This window comes from Schistocerca americana, chromosome 11 (genome assembly GCF_021461395.2).
Source record: "Schistocerca americana isolate TAMUIC-IGC-003095 chromosome 11, iqSchAmer2.1, whole genome shotgun sequence".
Classification (NCBI taxonomy): Eukaryota; Metazoa; Arthropoda; class Insecta; order Orthoptera; family Acrididae; genus Schistocerca; species Schistocerca americana.
In genome coordinates, this window is record NC_060129.1 from 194,394,445 (window position 1) to 194,413,156 (window position 18,712).

At 41.7% G+C, this 18,712-nt stretch overlaps 1 protein-coding gene across 1 annotated transcript in view; it reads left to right on the forward strand.

Moving 5' to 3' along the window:
* The window catches only part of LOC124553582 (basement membrane-specific heparan sulfate proteoglycan core protein), a 799,417-nt gene that overhangs the window by 389,396 nt on the left and 391,309 nt on the right, over positions 1 to 18,712 (forward strand). The window contains exon 12 of the mRNA XM_047127431.1: positions 12,522 to 12,671. Coding sequence (XP_046983387.1) covers positions 12,522 to 12,671 — 150 coding nt within the window. The remainder of the gene's footprint in view (positions 1 to 12,521; positions 12,672 to 18,712) is intronic.

An 18,712-nucleotide genomic window follows, 5' to 3' on the forward strand; every position in this document is an offset into this window, starting at 1 on the left:
TGGGGCCAAATCACGGTATGAAAAATGCCCCAAAAAGACAATCACTTCCAACCTGGGCTACACCCTCCACACACTATGGGTTAAATGCCTCATTGGCATTTTGTCCAGTATAAGTATATATACACTCATAAAAAAAACTACTGCCTCACAGCTTGGTTTTGACTAATTGTGTCTTGATTACAATTTCAGCAAACATTGGATGATTTATTCGAGAACAATAACACATCAGTCCATCTCTGGCCCTTACGTAAGCAGTTAGTCGGCTCGGCATCGATTGATCGAGTCGGGTAATGTCGTCCTTAGGGATATTGTGCCAAATTCTATCCAACTGGCAAGTTAGATCATCAGTTTCCCAAGCTGGTTGGAGGGCTCTGCTTGTAATGCTCCAAACATTTTCAGTTGGGAAAAGATATGGCAACGTTGCTGGCCAAAGTACAGATTGTCAAGCACGAAGAAAAGCAATAGAAACCGTCGCTACATGAGGGCGGGCATTAACTCGCTGAAATGTAACCCGGGATGATTTTCCACTAATTGCAACAAAACAGAGTGTTGAATATCATTGATTACTCCGGTGCTGTAGGGGACCTGTGGATGATAACCAAAGGGGTCCCACTCTGAAAAGAAATGGTACCCCACGCCATCAAACACACACACACACACACACACACACACACACACACACACACACAAATACTACAGTTCCACAGCTTGGTTTTGCCTGATATCTGTGTGTGTGTGTGTGTGTGTGTGTGTGTGTGGTTGTCAGGGTGGAAGGTGAGTAGCAGTTAGGTTGTTATCCCACCACTGTCCAGTGCATGTGGAGACACGTTTTGGACCTGGAATCTCATTGACTGGTGTAAAATTGTCTTCAGTGATGAGTCTCACTTCTACTTGAGTCCCAGTGACCAGAAGACTTGTCTGGAGATGCCCTGGACGGCAGTGGGATACCGTCCTGCCATCTGCCTACATCAACATCTACGTGATTACTCTGCAATTCACAATAAAGTGTCTGGCAGAGGGTTCTATAAACCACCTTCGAGCTGTCTCTCTACCATTTCACTCTCGAACGGTGCACAGGAAAAACGAGCACTCAAATTTTGCTGTGCGAGCCCTGATTTCTCTTGTTTTATCTTGACGATCATTTCTCCCTGTGTGGGTAGATGCCAACAGAATGTTTTTGCAATATGGCCATATGGCCTAATAACCAAGAGTGTCTGTCTGTGGCTCCATTTAATTTCATAGCAGGACGCGTATAGCACAGAGGTATGTCAACAATATTCAGCATCTTCTTTTGTTGCCATTCATGGCAAGCCTCTCTTGCTGTTCATTTCAGTAAGATAATGCCCGTCCACACATGGCGAGAATTTCTACTCCTCGTCTTTGTGCTTGCCAAATCGTATCCTGAGCAGCGAGGTTGCTGGATCTCTTTCCAGAAGGGGACATTTGGAACATTGGGTAGGGTACCCCAATCAACTCAGGATTTTGACTATCTAACACACCAGTTGGACAGAATTTGTCATCACATCCCTTAGGAGGACATCCAAGAACCTGTCCATCAATTCCAAGCCGAATAATTTCTTGGATAAGGATGGAAGATGTACCGATGCACTATTGAGTTGCTCAGTTTGTAAAGCTCTTTCTCTTCAATAAATCATCCAATTTTTGCTGAAATTGTAATCATTTGTTGATTTGCATGTATACATTACGGCTACTGATTTCCATCCCATTCATGCAGATAATTCCTTTGTGGTGCTCCATTCCCTCCCATCCCCCAGTGTATATATATCGTGTGGAACTGCAGCGCGCACACACACACACACACACACACACACACACACACACACACATATTAGGCAAAACCCAACTGTGGTACTATAGTATCTGTGTGTGGGTGGGTGGGTGGTGGTGGTGAGAGGAGAGGGGGGATGACACAATTTATTCCAAATCTTCTACAAAGTACAGTGACAAGCATGAATCACTTTGCCTAAAGCAGATTACTATTACAAATTAGAACCTCGATATTTGTGTTTTTTACGTGCTAATTGAACCACAAAACCATTCAGTTGTTTGAATTTCTTCTCAAAATATAGTCGCAATCCACAACTTGAACACATTTCTTTGCAGGTACAGGTAAGGTGAAGGCATTTCACTTCCAGTATGTGTATTAAAGCTGTGTACATATGAATCAACCCGCAGGTTGAAAACTAAGTTGCATATCTTTGGACAACACTGTGGATCCACCAAGAGAATTCACAGTCCAAAAAATGGAGATCAGACTAATCTGAAGGATTAGTTCACAATGTTCGTGTAGGCCACTGTTCAGGCATCTCTGAATATTAACTCTGCTGTCTCTGTACATAAATTCCACTGTACATAAATTCCACTGTGGGGTTTGTTGCTGACAATACTGACTCCTTCAGGAGAAACTGCAACATTCATTCAGTGAATGATAGATGGAAGAATGATGCACACTTGGATAACACTGCCGTAGGCATTGTGTAGGAAGCTGTGCACTATTCAGCTGGTTTTGTTTTCAGTAGGTTCCCGACAGAGCTGAAGAAAATGAGTGATGAACCCCAACCCAAGTTGAAAGGCGCACTCCTATTCCGTACAGGAATTCCTCACAGTAGTTGAGAACTTTTCTCTGTAATGTGTTGTTTATTCCTGCATGCTCCCACAATTTTTTCAAGTTTTATTAATTCCGTAATTCTTTTGTTTGTGAATTTTCTGTAAACTATCTACTGATTCATTCCGTGACCGAGTAGGTCCAACTTGTGTAGTCGTATGGAACCTGATAAATAATTAAATAAATAAATAACAATAAATCAGTAGCTGATCCATTAGTAGACACAAACAGGAATACATTTTGTGTATGCTGCACGTTTCTGAATATATGCTTAGGAAATAAGGATATATGAAATTTCATTCAGCATAAATTTTGAAAATATGTGCCTAAATGTAGCCTTGATTATAAAGCTCAGTCAAAAAGAATTTTTAAAAATTGGCTTCAACCAGCTTTGCACGTCTATGCATCATCCGCCCCCTGGTTATAACTCGTGATAAAAATTACACAGGGTATCATCAATTTCTTTTTTTCAACTGAATAACAACTACTTCTGCGTTGGCAGCTGGTGGTGAACTTCATCCGTAGATCATCGAAGGAAGTTCTCGGCACGGAGTAGAGTAAATACGTAGTTTTTATGGTGAAAGTGTTTCAGGTCTTCTTCCCTGTCTCAGTTTTTCCACTCTTTATGCGATAGAGTATTGTTTCTACTTAAGCATGTACAACTGGATTATTTAAATCAGTCTACATAATCGGGCTGGTCTAAGGTGTACTTTTGAAACACTCTTAGTTGCCTTCCTAGAAGTAATCCTTCTTTGTAGTCAGTAGAAGTTTGCAATAAGGAATAAGTCACCCATTTTTCCATGAAATTTAAATATCAGTTTTTGTTACTTCATCAAAAATACTACTAGAATAATTATGCAGTATACTTGTGCATGTTTGAGATAAAAAGGAAATGCTAAGTGAAGGGAGGAGTTACAAGAGTAGTATGATTTTCATACTTCTGGTTGTGGGACTACAAACTCTATGGCTTTGCTGGTGCCTGGAATATGTCTTCCATTCTTTTTTTGTAGCCTTTTTAGTCCAGTTACAGAGACACGGAAATTTGCATAGTTTACTTATGTTTCAGTAATGGACATTAATATCCAGTCTGTTATCCAAAGCAAAACTGTGCAAAGAAATGGTCATCAATTTCAATACCCTCTTTTGTATAATATGTGTAAATGTTGTGTGTGATTGGTTATTATAGCCATTGTCTCACCAAAATTGTATATTTTATATACAAGGTGTACAACTTTGCTTCCGCCATTTGCCGATAGGTGGCAACAACGGTAAGTAGCGGTCGAAAGAAACAGGTCGCAGACATCAGGCTGTTAGCTTGCAGCCCGATCAACATAACCTCATTCAAATGTAAGTCGATTTGTGTCTGCATCGTAAAGTTGTTCTTCATTGAAAATGTCAGTTTACGAGCCTAATTCTTATAATTGACAGGAGGTGTTACTGTTTTGTTTCAATATGAAGAAGACAGTGGCCGAGTCTTATCGAATGCTCTCAAGTATGTATGGTAAGGACGCTATTAGTGAAAGAACATATCGTGAATGGTTTCAACACTTCCAGAACGGTGATTTTAATGTTGTAGGCTGGGCTAGTGGTGGGAGAGAGAATGTTTTCGAAGATGCAGAATTGGAGACATCGCTGAGTGAAGACTTGCATCAAACTCGAGAAGAATTGGTATGATTAGTGGGAGTGACACAGAAAGCCATTTCAAAAAGTCTCAAAACTATGGGCACGATTCCAAAAGAAGGAACTTGGTCCCGTGTGAGTTGAAACCGAGTGACGTTGAATGACGTTTGTGTATTTGTGAACAGTTGCTTCAGAGGCAAAAACGGAAGGGATTTCTGCATCACATTGTGACCGGGGACGAAAAATGGGTTCATTACAATAAAATCATGGGGATATCCCGGCCATGCTTCCACATAGAATATTCACGGCTTCAAGATTGTGCCCTACATTTCGTGGGACCAGCTCAGCGTCGTGTACTATGAGGTGTTACAACCGAGTGAAACAATCACAAGTGCTTGTTAACGAATGCAATTAATGCATTTGAGCAGAGCATTAAAAGACAAATGGCTGCAATACAGCGAGAGGCACGATAAAGTGATTTTGCAGCACGACAACGCTCGACCCCACGTTGCAAAAGAGGTCAAAACGTACTTGGAAACATTAAAAATGGGAAATCCTACCCCAACTGCCATATTCTCCAGACATTGCTCTCTCTGACTCTCACCTGTTTAGGTCTATGGCGCATGGCCTGGCTGACCGACACTGGGTCGATTCGTGGATCGCTCCAAAAGATGAACAATTTTTTCGACGTGGGATTCGTACACTCCCCGAAAGATGGGAGAAAGTAGTGGCCAGCGATGTAAAATACTTTGGATAATACGTGTGTAACCAATTTGTTTCATTAAAGCCTCAAATGTTGGACAAAAAATGGCAGAAGCAAAGTTGTACACCTTGTATATATATTTCTTCCTGCAGGAATAGCAATATAAAACTGACTAAGGAAATATGTAAGATACACAACCTAATAACAAGGTGCATCCAGAAAGTTAAGTTCCAGTCATGTCCAGAGATGGCATGAGTAGTCAGATAGGAATAATGTGTGCAGGAGTAGGGAGGAGGTATGTGGGAATACGGGAGTGCAGTTTCAGTCTGGTGACGGCAGTGGTTACTGCACAGTGCTAGCGTAAAATGGCTGCTATGGTTTTGTCTCCCACCAACAGTGAAGTTTGCACAGTTATTCAATTTTTGTGCGTTCAGAAGCAATCTCCAGCAGAGATCCATCACAAATTGTGCCACATGTGTGGGCACGACATTATGAGTGGCAATACAGTCAGACAGTGATGGAGGCAATTCGCTGGAGGACGAACTGATTTCTGTGACAAAAACCGTAATTACCAACTGTCCCTGGTGTCACCAGAAACTGATGGAAAATGTTTTGTAAGTAGTTTTGGTGAAGCGACACTTAATTTAGGAGCTCTCTCATCAGTTCCCCCAGATGTCTCGCTCAGTGTTGCTCTGTTTTCATAGAGTGTGTGCGAGACAGGTGCCGAGGCAACTGACAGACGAACACAAAAGCGAAAGTCTGGTCGCAGTGTTGACATTCTGCTGTGATACGCAGTGAAAGCTGACGAGTTTCTCGACCGTGAATTGTGGGTTCACGTGCCACACTAGAAACAAAATGACAGTTTGTGCATTGGCAGCATAGTGGTTCACCTATGAAGACCAAATTCGAGCAGACAGTCTCAGTCAAAATAATCACATGTTCTGTGTCCTTGGGTTGCTGTGGTGTCATCTTGTGCAAGTTTTTACCACAGGGAGAGACCTAAATGGTGGTAATCCAGAACAGGAGACATGGGATGTTGAAAAAGGCATTGCAGTGCTAGACCCCCTACATCCGGTGACACACAAATTGCGTCGAATCTGCTAGGTTGGGAGATCTTTGACCGTCCTCTTTACAGACCCAGCTTTGCCCAAAGTGAGATTCATCTCTTTCATCTCATGAAGCGTTTTCTGGCAGGAAAGTGTTTGCATGATGACACTGAGATGCAGACTGAAGTGACTTTGTGGCTGCGTATGTAGGCAGCAGATTCCTATGACATAAGCGTAATATTGATGGTGCACGGTTATGACAAATGCCTCAACAATGATGGTAACTATACAGGGTGTACATAAAGTCCGGGAACACTTTCAATTATTTATTGCACAAGAACCGAACATTGTACAGATATCATACATATGTCATTTTGAAGTGAAACCCTGAAAGTTTTTTTTTTTTTTTTCCTTGTATACCACCACAGCGTAGTTTGGTAATTTGCCGATAGTCAGCACTAGTCGCAAACATGGCGAGTTCAGGTGTGGAGTGAGCTTTCTGCTGTTTCATGAAATGTCCTCCCTGATCACCAGATTTCACTCCGTGTGACTTTTTTCTGTGGGGACACATTAAAGATCTGGTGTGTGTACCGCCTCTACCACGTGATGTAGCAGAGCTCCGGGAGAGAATACGAGAAGCGACTGCCACAGTCGACGATGCCGTGCTGGGATGGGTATGGCAAGAATTTGATTACTGTATTGACGTCTGCCAGATCACTCGTGGTTCACGTATCGAATGTTTGTAAAAAACACTTTCAGAGTTTCTCTTCAAATGTAATATGTATGACATCTGTACAATGTATAGTTCTTGTGCAATAAATAATTGAAAGTGTTCCCAGACATTATGTACACAGTGTTGAGAAGTAGCCAGTGGATCTGCATACAATTTTCAGTAAATATTTCGTACTTAGTGATGTTCTTGTTTTCTTTATTGGTCCATGGAACTAACTTTCTGGATGCACTTCATACGTCATTCATGCTCGGAGTGGATGATGTTAGTCGATTTGCGCATCTTAATGTGGACGACATATTTCCTGAGCCCATTTTATTTTGCCCATTCTGGGTATACGTTATATCCATACGTATTAAGACACACACATTTCATCTGTCAAATCAGTTCCCAGTCTGCTGCAGAGCGAAAGATTAATTCTGGAGATAATAATTTCAATTTGACAAATATGTCATATTGTATTATGTGTGTCTTCCTATTTTTTTAAATAAATGTGTGCATTGCTGAATGATAATTGAACAGAAAACCTTTGCAATTTGTCCATGTCTCTGTACTGTCTGCATGTCTGAGAAGACTATTGTTACCTTTCGTGGTAGCCATTGGCAGTTGGATGCAGTGAAGTCACTGGTTCGTGACTGAGCAGAGGCATTTCTTCCGCATTGTATGTTGAACATTTGGAATTTGTGTCCACATCTGGGATACTGCTTGTTCCACTACGACGAATCGGTGTTCGGCTAGACACTTCTTGCAAAGCTTAATCTCATTCCGTACTTGCTGCTGCTCGGCTTCCGATAACAAATGTCAGGTCACCTGCATTTTTGTTTGGATTTGGAACTGTGGCCACAATTGCATACTTAGCGTCTTGATGTAACTCTGATGTTTCATTCACATATTCTAGTATGGTCATGCTACCGTGGCCTGCTGGAAGGTGCAGAGAAAATGAAACAGGCCTGAAAAATATTTCATGTACTGTGTAACGTATACAAAAAATAGATGTCCAACCCACAATTGAAGAAAATCAGTGAATGTATCTTATTGAATCATCACTGTTTTGCAACATAAATAGTAATAATAATAATAATAATAATAATAATAATAATAATCACAATCAGTTTGTTTAGCTGTAATATGTTCATTAGTACGTATTCTTTAGAATGGCTGCAGTTGTCCTGGAGTAGACTCAGTTTCTTCAGGGTGTGAAATTAGATGGTCTGGGTGTTCACCTTAAAATTACTGAGAACACTAATGCCATTTTAATGTCCTCAGCTTATTGCCAGTTCTTTGTTTCAACATCTGTAATATTTGACATCACTTTCAAATGCAGTTTCATGTAAATTGGTGCTCGATCCCACAGTCTTGTGTCAATAATTAACAGTTTTGGAGCACTGTATCTGACTGCCCTTTCTTTTCAAAACCAGCTTCCAACTAACTACATGCAGTAAAGGTGTAAATAACTACTCCAAAGACCTCACAAGTCAGAGATACGTACTGGAGTATTTTCAGTAAAATAAATATTCTCTGTTGTTTTGACAACATCGACACAATGCTGATTTTGTGTAATAGTTTGTTACATTGGAAATGGAAATGCCTTGTTGCGAGGGCCTGCTGTCAGGTAGACCGTTCGTCTGGTGCAAGTCTTTCGATTTGACGCCACTTCGGCGACTTGCGTGTCGATGGGGATGAAATGATGATGATAAGGACAACACAACACCCAGTCCCTGAGCGGAGAAAATCTCCGACCCATCCAGGAATCGAACCCGGGCCAAGCTACCAGGGCGAACATTTGTTACATTAATACATATTTTTACTTTATACATCATTCTGCTCGTTTTTATCTAAACTGATTGTGACAAATATCAGGATGATTACTATTTTGGGGGGGGGGGGGGCTGTTTGGGGAAGGAGACCAGACAGCAAGGTCATCGGTCTCATCGGATTAGGGAAGGATGGGGAAGGAAGTCGGCCGTGCCCTTTCAGAGGAACCATCCCGGCATTTGCCTGGAGTGATTTAGGGAAATCACGGAAAACCTAAATCAGGATAGCCGGACGCGGGATTGAACCGTCATCCTCCAGTACTATTTTGGAGTCAGACTATATAAAGAGTACTGAAATGTTTTCATAATTTATATAACGGGTACTGAAATGGCAAAGCAGGATGAAATTAGTGAAAAACTTGAGTTTTAGAACAAAAGTTGGAGATTGCAAGAATTTGACCTAAAGTGGGATTGATTGATATAGTAAGAATCCAGTATTGAATGATTTAGTTTGTAGGAATGAGACAGTCTTGGTTTGTTATAACTGTGGGTTCGGTAACCCAACTTACATTATTTACATTTGGGGCAGATCATGTAAGTTGGGTTGGTTATATTACGGTGCATGAAATATTTTCCAGGCCAGTTGTAGTTTGCCCAACCTGTCCTTTTTTGTCAGTTCCACTGATCGAGGCCATTAACTTTCCATCGTGTGACACTTGTGAATGGCTTTGTTCGATAGAAATATGATGGATGTAATGTATGAAAGTGTACCGGGAGTACTGCAACTACACCGACAACATTTCCAGAGATATTTTGTAAGTTTTTGATGTAAGGGACCAGAGGTCTGTGATGGCTCATTACGTAGTTTTTGTGTAATTATGGTTTGTTCCATTTATTACCCAAATTATCTTTGTTTCTGTGAAGATACCTTCATGACAGCGAAGAAGCCTGTAATATACAACTCGACACACAGATGCAAAACCAGAGTGACGTGGTTGCCTTCACTGTGGGAAGAATTAGGAAAGCCTCACTGTGTACGGCATTCGGCAAACCCACGCACGAGGACATATCGGTTACCTCTCCACCAGTAAACCTGTCTGTACTGCTGTGTGCCACTGTTAATGCACAACCGACTGTCCCGGAAAAAACAGAAGTGAGCAGTACTGAATGTGAGCTTCAGTTGTGAAGAGTAAAGCAGGCATTACTGTTGTTGACAGCAACAAATGTGACTGAGTTGAACAAGTTTGTTTCCAAGCGTGACACACAGTGCATAGTGTCAACATTTGCTCTGCCATGCAGGTATTTTCTGTGCAATACAGAGGTAAATGAGCTTAAGAAATCAGACAAAATGAAATTATTCAGCAACAAGCCATCAGGGAGAACAGGTCCATTCCACCAAAATACTCAGAAAATATCCCTGAACCATCTTGGAAATTTAGTTGTTGAAGGTCTGGTTCATGTGTCCCAGATTAATATTTATGCTGTGTGGGGATTAATAACCTCATTTTTTTCACCTCAGATGCCTTACTGTATTAAAGATTGCATTTCAGGGGCCAGTGCAATTGCATGATGTCATTCACATAGGATTTTTCCTATTGAGTTGTGTGGAGTAATTGGTGTACGAGATGTCAGTAGAATCTGTAGAGGAATTGACTGGGAAGATCGTAACTATGTCTCTCATTGTACACTTGTCTGAAACGAGAAGTGTTGCACTCTGAACACTTTGGGTTAATTGATACTTCAGTAATGCCACGTCTGTCGGATATGTTAATTAAACTTTCAGTCTTACATGAACTTACTTTCACTACACAGAAAAAGCAATTCCTACAGGTGAAGAATTGTGTGAGTACATGATGGCTATTGAATGTGTACTGAAAATAAGCTTGCAGTCATTTACTTCTTCTGTATATTATTTCCACCCACAGATATCTCAGGAAATGATCACAGTGAGAAATTCGAGACCATGTTGAGATTTATTAACAATCATTCTTCTCGTGTGCCTTTCATGAATGCAACAGGGAAGGATCAGATAGCGATATCAGAAGTACCCTCCGCCACACACCATAAGGTGGCTTGTGGATTGTAGATGTCTAAAGATATATGTCACCACATATCTGGGCAATCTCGGCTTTCCACTTTTTTGTGCCTCTTCTGTAACCTACTGATAACTTTAGCCTTTTTAGGATTCCATACCTTAATCAATAAAAACCTTTATAGTATCACTTTGTTGTCCGTCTGTCTGTTAAAAACCCTTTTTATCAGCAACAGGTACATGCATCAAGGTGAAATTGATGTCACATATTAAAGTCAATGGCCTCTTGCTGGTGTAAAAAATTGAAGCTTCTAAGTCAATGCAGTCAAACGATATGTCCATTTATGTCACATATTTTGATACTTTAAAAGACTCACTCATCAGAACCAATAGTGTATTTCCCATTGAAATAGAATCCTGAAATTTGGCAAGAAGCAATGTTTCACAGTCCAGGTAAAGGAATTAAATCAAAACGTTGTTAATCTGTAATTGTATAATACAAAAAATTATTTTTGCCATTTCTTATCAGCCTGTCTGTCCATTAAGGCCCCTTTTTCTCTGGAGCAGGAAGACGTGTCAAGTTGAAATTGATGTCAAATACTAAAGTCTACTGCCCCTGGTGTAAAAAAGTCAGTGCAAGCAAAAGATACGGTCTTTTATGTCACATATCTTGATGCACTCAAATTCACTCATCAAACCTATACGGTACTTCTGTTGATCTAGACTCATGAAATTTGGCAAGCAGCAAGGTTTCACAGTACAAGTAAAGGGAAAAAACAGAAAATTGTTAATTTGCAATTAGATCGCATGAAAAAACATTTCTTTTCCCATTTGTTACCCGACTTCAGGCTTGAAATTGAAACATTCTCAAAATCTTGGAATTTCGGGGACCAATATCTTGCCAGTGTCAACATCAACAACACGCAAAAATCCTTGAGATTTACAATTCCTAGGATGGATGAACTGTCTGAATCCATAATTAAGTTTATACAGAACCCTCAGAGTGTGACTCTTACGCGCATCTGGCCATTTTTTTAATCTTATCTGGCATTCTAGTCCTCTTCTTATTGGTCGTTCTGTCGGTCTATTTAACTTTCAACTATTTTCCTCAGAACCACCCTGCTAAACTGTCCTTATATTTTTTCATGTTTCTTTCTGTGATTTGATTTCATATGATACTACACAGCTCCGATAAGAACGAAATTTTAATCAACATATCCCACAGGCATGGAAATACTTGAGTATCAGTTAGCTGGTGCTCACTCATTGTGTTCATTGTATTACAGTTTCCCGTTTCTATTATTGCATTTCCCATGAATTAGAGTGTGACTTGTCAGCTAGTCCAATGCACATGTCAGAGATCTGCTCCAGAGCTACAATTTTAAGTCCACAGGGTTTTGTGACCATTGTCATTGGAGGTAAAATCTTCTATATTGTCAGGCCACCTTATGTTCATCTACGCAATTGACATTTTGACCTGTTTGCTAGAATCATCATCTTGAGGGTTTTCTTGTGTCATTGGTCAGCTGAACACCTAGCTAACCAACCAATGACACCAGAAGATCCGGTTTACATGTCAACTGTGAAGCTGAACGTTCGGCTAAACGAGGGTACTGAAAGATCCTGAAGGAGCCCCCAGCAAGGAGAGTGGAATGTCCATTGTGTAAGAGGAACATGACGTGGCCTAACAACCTAGAACAGGTGTTCCAGCTGAAGTGCACATTTCCAGCTGAAGTGCACAAAGGCAGGCACCTCGGTGCCCACTGGCAAAGGTGAGCAGGGGTAGACAAACAGCTACTGTGTGGGCAGCCAGGCAGTAAGGCGATAGTGTATAGGACCCTGTCACCCAGGGCGAGCCGACGGGGGCCCGGGAGCTCACAATCGGAATAGTCTGATCTAGAGGGTTTTACCTGTAGTTTTGTATCAGAGCTGTGTATTAGTCGGGTGGTCATTTTGACTGCATTCACCCGTGCGAGTCCCCGTGCTAAGTGCCCGACTGGTCCACGACAGCCCCTACGACCGATACGCGGCCGACGCCACCCTCGTCTTCCGGCTGCCGGAGGGACGAGTTCCGGTGCAACGACGGTCGCTGCCTCGGCATCTCGCAGCGCTGCAATGGCGTCCGGGAGTGTTCGCAGGGAGAGGACGAGCGAGGCTGCGGTAATTCCCCGTTCTACTGTGGGTCGGCCGTGCCCGGGTCGGTGGTGGTGGAGGCTCTCGATCTCCTGCTCTGCTTCCGTGCTCTACTAACCCGCACTGGGCCTGTCTTCCAATTCTGTCATCCAGATTGACGGGCAGTATTTATTCCTCCATCTTTCTGTCTCTCTCTTTACCTCCCTCAATTTCGCCTGCTTATCACTGTGCACTGAGAAACAGGAACGTATGGGAATTACAGTGTTTGAGATCTGGGATGTGATGGAGATTGTAAATGAAGAGGACTGGAAATATGAGAAATGAGGTGATTCTCTACAGAATTGTTGAGGAATGTAATAAGCACGTCGGACAAAAAATTAATCGACAACCAGGAGACATCATACCGTTACCATTTAATACCAGATAATGGCTGAAATACGATGAGGAAGAGAATTCACAAGTTTCTCGAGCTAAACCCACTCGTCGATGGTCGGATCCCGCAGAGCTACCAAATGTCACGGTTTCTGACCACTGTATTTCATCTGTTTTCCACGGGATTACTTTTTATAATCGAGCAATGTAGCTGTGCAGCCCTGTGAAGATGTCTGTTGTGATCTCGGAGGCGTCCACAGCATACTCACCGTGAAGATTTAGTAGAAAAGACTACACTTCACCACCGCGAACATCAAAATAAGCACCCTTCTTTGTGTTTACTGTAGCCTGACTGAGTGGGCCCAATCAGAGTAAAGAAAACACACCCATAACGTCACAGGACCACATTTGCACTGTGAGTTAAAAGCCTCATTAGGCTGTCATCTTCTTGACATCCCACATCATTTAAACAGTGGCGAAGTGGTGTTGCGTCTGATCACAGGCGGTACCTTTGCAGGTTCCGTGCTTTCTAGCCCACTGGCTTTATTTGCCACTGAAAGCAGTGGCCTATGACACCTAATACAGGAAAGATGACTAGATGGGCAGGAAAAAGTATTACAAAAGAGAAAAATGGGCCAGAAATGAAGCTGCTAATATGTCTCAAACAGAAAGTTTACGTCAAGCTGTGGTACCAGCTTTTTACTTGTGATGGTGAGATGTGGATTTTCAGTGGGAAAACCATTCAAAAACAATGGGTTCCTCACGAGGCAATGCAGACTCGGAGGTTAGAAATTTCTGGGAATGAGAAATAGAGGAAAACAAAACCCGCCAGAGTAGCCGAGAGTGTTAACGCACTGCTTCCTGGACTCAGGTAGGTGTGCCAGCCCCGGATCGAATCCGCTCGGCGGATTAACGATGAGGACTGGTGTGCCAGCCAGCCTGGATGTGGTTTTTAGGTGGTTTTCCACATTCTGCTATGTGAATACTGGGCTGGTCCCCACGTTCCGCCTCAGTTACACGTCTCGCAGACATTTGCAACACATTCACCCTCTTTCATGATTTACACTAGACAGCTGGGGTACACTGTTTCCGTCCCAGGGGGTATGGGGTGGTGGCGGGAAGGGCATCCGACCACCCCTTAAAATTAACCGTGTCACATCCGTACTTAATCCTGCCGACCCTGTGCACGATGTGGGACAAGGCAGTAGCAAAAGAAGAAGAAGAAGAAATAGAGGAAAACAAACAAATGAATCAGGTAACAAACCACAATAGCAGACATGATATGATGACTGTAATGGGAATGAAACTGAGGTGGCTGGGACATGTGGTGGCCAGGAGAAGAAACTAACTCTGAGGAAGTTGTGGGAGTCAAACCTAGGTCCTTTCACACTGAAAGCAGTGATACTAACCATTCAGCTGTGGAGGTAGTCTCCCAATGCATATTGTACAATATTTGCAATTACTTAGTTCTGAACATACAACCCACAACATGTCAAAGTGCTGAGTATTTTTTTTCCTTTCTTACCTTAATTAAAAAGAGATTTCACAGCCCAGTGCTTTTTGCAGCCATTTTGCTATATCTCGCTCTTCCTGTAGCTCAAGATTTTACCACTGCCTCTTTCTCAGTAGTGTTGCAGCTATCTCTAAGGCTTTAACTGTTTAGTGGAAACTTTTGACTTTTTCTCTTCACCTGATGACAGACTGGTCACTCTCTGGACCCTATTGGTGTCTCCACTGTACTCTTTGTAGAGATCTTGCGGGTAATTTGCAGCTGTTATTTCTCTAGATCTGGAAGTCAATGTAAGGTGTACTCCTAAAGTTTTAATTATCTGTTTGAAAAAATAAAGTTGTACAATTAATTTTTCATTTGTTTGCAGGCACATGTCTGCAGCCTCGGTACAGATTTACGTGCCCACCACAGCCCTGTAGCAGACCACTAGAGGAGCAAAAAGAAAAAACAGAAAAAATATATATATATATATGGAAACATTCCATGTGGGGAAAATATATCTAAAAACAAAGATGATGTAACTTACCAAACGAAAGCATTGGTATGTTGATAGAGACACTAACAAACACAAACACACACACCAAATTCAAGCTTTCACAATCCACGGTTGCTTCATCAGGAAAGAAGGAAGGAGAGGGAAAGACGAAAGGATGTGGATTTTAAAGGAGAGGGTAAGGAGTCATTCCAATCCTGGGAGCGGAAAGACTTACCTTAGGGGGAAAAAGGGACAGGTATACACTCGCGCACACACACACACACACACACACACACACACATATCCATCCGCACATATACAGACACAAGCAGACATCTGAGCAACAGATGAATCCCTCCACTGTGCAACGCATAATTATCAAATTTCTTGCTCGTGAAAGTGTTACAGCAGCGGAAATTTGCCAAAGATTGACTGCACAGTTTGGTAATAAAACATTAACCAAGTGCATTAATCTACAATGAGACTACATTGAAAAATAAAAAAAGTTTCAGTGTTGTAAGTACTTTTTTTCTATTCCATTCCGAAAACTTTTCAAACCAGCCTCGTAGAAGGATATGAACACATGTAACAGTATTTTGTGACACGTGCAGTAGAGGAACATTTCAGAGATGTTTATTGTATTGGCATGACAATCCTCCCTATTATAAAGCAGCATCTTTGATTCAGTGGTTTGTGGACAGTAACATTCCTGAAATGGAACGGTCTGCCCAGAGTCCTGGCGTGAATGCAATAGGACACTTTGGGATGAATTAGAATGCTGACTCGACTCCAGACCCCAGCATTCTGGAGTTCAAACACTTAAGGAATAATGTGTTTTGCCGTTCCTCCACAGGCGTTCAGATGCCTCGCTGAAAGCAAATCTGAAGCTGTCATCGAGGTGGAGGGTGGACACTTCTCTGTATTAATGTCCACTAATACGCATCCGGATACTCTGTCAGATTGTGTACGTTAATGGGCTATGCGAGTTTCTTTTGGCTCCTGTAGTGGCTTGCTCCAGTACTTTGGCACAGGGATTTCAGTGGTACCACAGCTGCATACATGTACATGGAAATAAACAAAAAAATTACTTACATGACTCAATTTCTCTGAGGCGATAGTTAAAACCTTTTGACTGCCCGTCGTATTTCGTACCTCTCTGCTTTTGTCCTGGTCTGTATATGGCCTATCGTATTTCTCATGAGTTATTTGTGAAGTACTTGCTTTCTTTAGTCTCGACCACGCTTACCTCGGGTAACTAACATAAAACTGCTGTCGGCTTAGTCTCCTTGTGTAGTGAGCTTTTGTGGGCGTCATCTCCTGGCAGTAGCTGAGTAAAGTTGTTTCTTGTGTTTCAACTGCAACTTTCTCCACTTCTGGAAACCTAAATAAAGAAATAACTTCTCAGTTATGTTAACATAATTTTTTATGCTGCCGGTGTTCAAATGTGGCCATTCAGGAAATCTAACAGATGATAAGGACGTAGAGGAACAGTTACTCAGTTAGCAAACTTTTGTCAAATCTAAAACATTGTAAAAATAAATCCTAAGAAAATGAGTTCACAATACACATTATTTGTGTCGGGTTATTTCATTAGGTGCCTATTGAATGACCGTCATTGATACATTTACATTAATGTCGACAGTAATGTTTTTCTCTGTCAGATTCTATGATGATTGCCTAAACCTGAATACTAGGCAGACAATAGAATTATTTGAACTTACCTGAGAAGAGGGATGCTGTTTATGAAATTTATGTAAGGTGCATCCAGAATGTTTAAGTAAATCAAAACACAGTGTAGTTGTTTTTCTGCTCTGGTGATATGTCTACATGTTATTACGTTTGTGCTGTGTTTGAGTCCTACATTTATATCTTTCGCTTTATCTTTGTTTTGTCTTTTAATTGAGACTTTTCTTATCTAAACGTAGTCATTCTTATTTCTACAGCAAATATTTTCTACTTAATATTTATTGGGATTCGTGCTTCAATCTGTGATTCTTCAGCCAGCTGCAAGTTCTTACATTACTTTGGCAGCTCTTTGCTTAAATCATGAAGCAGCATAGATGTTTCTTTATTTTGCAGTTTCAGTACCAGAAGGCATTCCTTTATGTGCTGTTTTTACAGTTTATTTATTTGTTTATTATTTGTGTCTTGGTTTTGACAAAGTACATGTTTTTACTTAATTTTTTTTTTTTGTGAAATTATCAGTGTCTTTATTCATGCTGTAGCCTAAATCTTTTTTGTGTCATATCTCTGTAATGATTATTTAATCATATTTACAATAGTAATGAGACTAATGAAATCTCATTTACAAGTTTTTGGTGAGTGTAAATGTTTGTGTAAACCAAATAGTTTATGATGTGCAGTTGATGATGTGCCGGTGAACAGGGATACTCGACTTACACACAGGCCGAACATAATTTTTCATATTCTCGACTCCGCAGGGTGCTCCTAGCCAACTAATGACACAATAAAAGTATGTAACAAAATTTCATCCAGACCATTCCGATAGAAATTATGCTCGATGGAAAAAAGGGGGTCACACTTCTTAAAACAACTCGCCGGTTGTTTTGGAGCACTGTAGATGGCATGGAACTGGTTGCGGGCAGTCACGTGGTCCTGCACCGTTCACTTAAGTAATGACACTGAAGTGGATTGTGTGTGCCGGTCGGCTATGCAGAATCGGTGCAGTGGAGTCGGGCGACACAGAGAGGAGACAGAAGGGCAGAAAGGAGCCACTGTTTCTGGACCTGCCCCTGCCCCTGCCCCTGACTGAAGTTGCCAGATTTGGTGCTGTATTGTCTGTCAGACTGTCAAAGCGTGTAACTCATCGTAACAACAGTGGACGTAAAAAGATCCTGACTGGGATCAGAGATGGACGATCAATGACGATCATTTAAACTGAATCCGAAGTTGCTGCTGTCGGTGAATGCGTGTCGATTGTAACGAGTTTCGGAGTGAACTTTATGGAGGGATCTGTACGTAGTGACATTTGGAGCCAGACATCTCACAGAACGAGAGGATCGAGGGCCCCAAAAATGTGACAGCCCCACCTCCGGTCTGAACTAAATCTTCCGTACACTGGGGGTAAACTTCTCACGGGACCATCGGTGCACTAAATACCTCTTACCATTTGAAAAGATGCAAAAACACAACTCGTCGGATGACACTACTCCACCCTGTCAGCTACTGCCCAGCTGCTGTGTCATCTGGCCCACAGAAGACTAGCAGCTTTATTTTTCACTGTGAGCAGAGGCCTTTTGCGCGGTACCGATTCCAGGTGTCCGTTGCAGGCATTCCTTCACAGTGTTCCATCAGAAACTGGTTCAGACAGAACTGTATTTACTGACAGCAACAATCCTTGTCAGGTTTGAAGCCGATTATCGTCGACAAGATGTGATACTCGCCTCCAGTCCCTGTCTGCATCTACATCTACATGGATACCCTGCAAATCGCACTCGAGTGCCTGGCAGAGAGCTCATCTAACCACCTTCCCCAATAATTCTCTATTATTCCAAACAGTGCGCAAAAAAATTATCCTTCCATCCGAGCTGCGATTTCCCTTATTTTATTACGATCATTGTTTTTCCTTATGAAGGTCAGTGTCAAAAAAAAAATATTTTCGCATTCAGAGGAGAAAGTTGGTGTTTGAAATTTAGTGAGAAGATGCTGCCGCAATGAGAAATGCCTCGGTTTTAATGAAGTCCGCCCCAA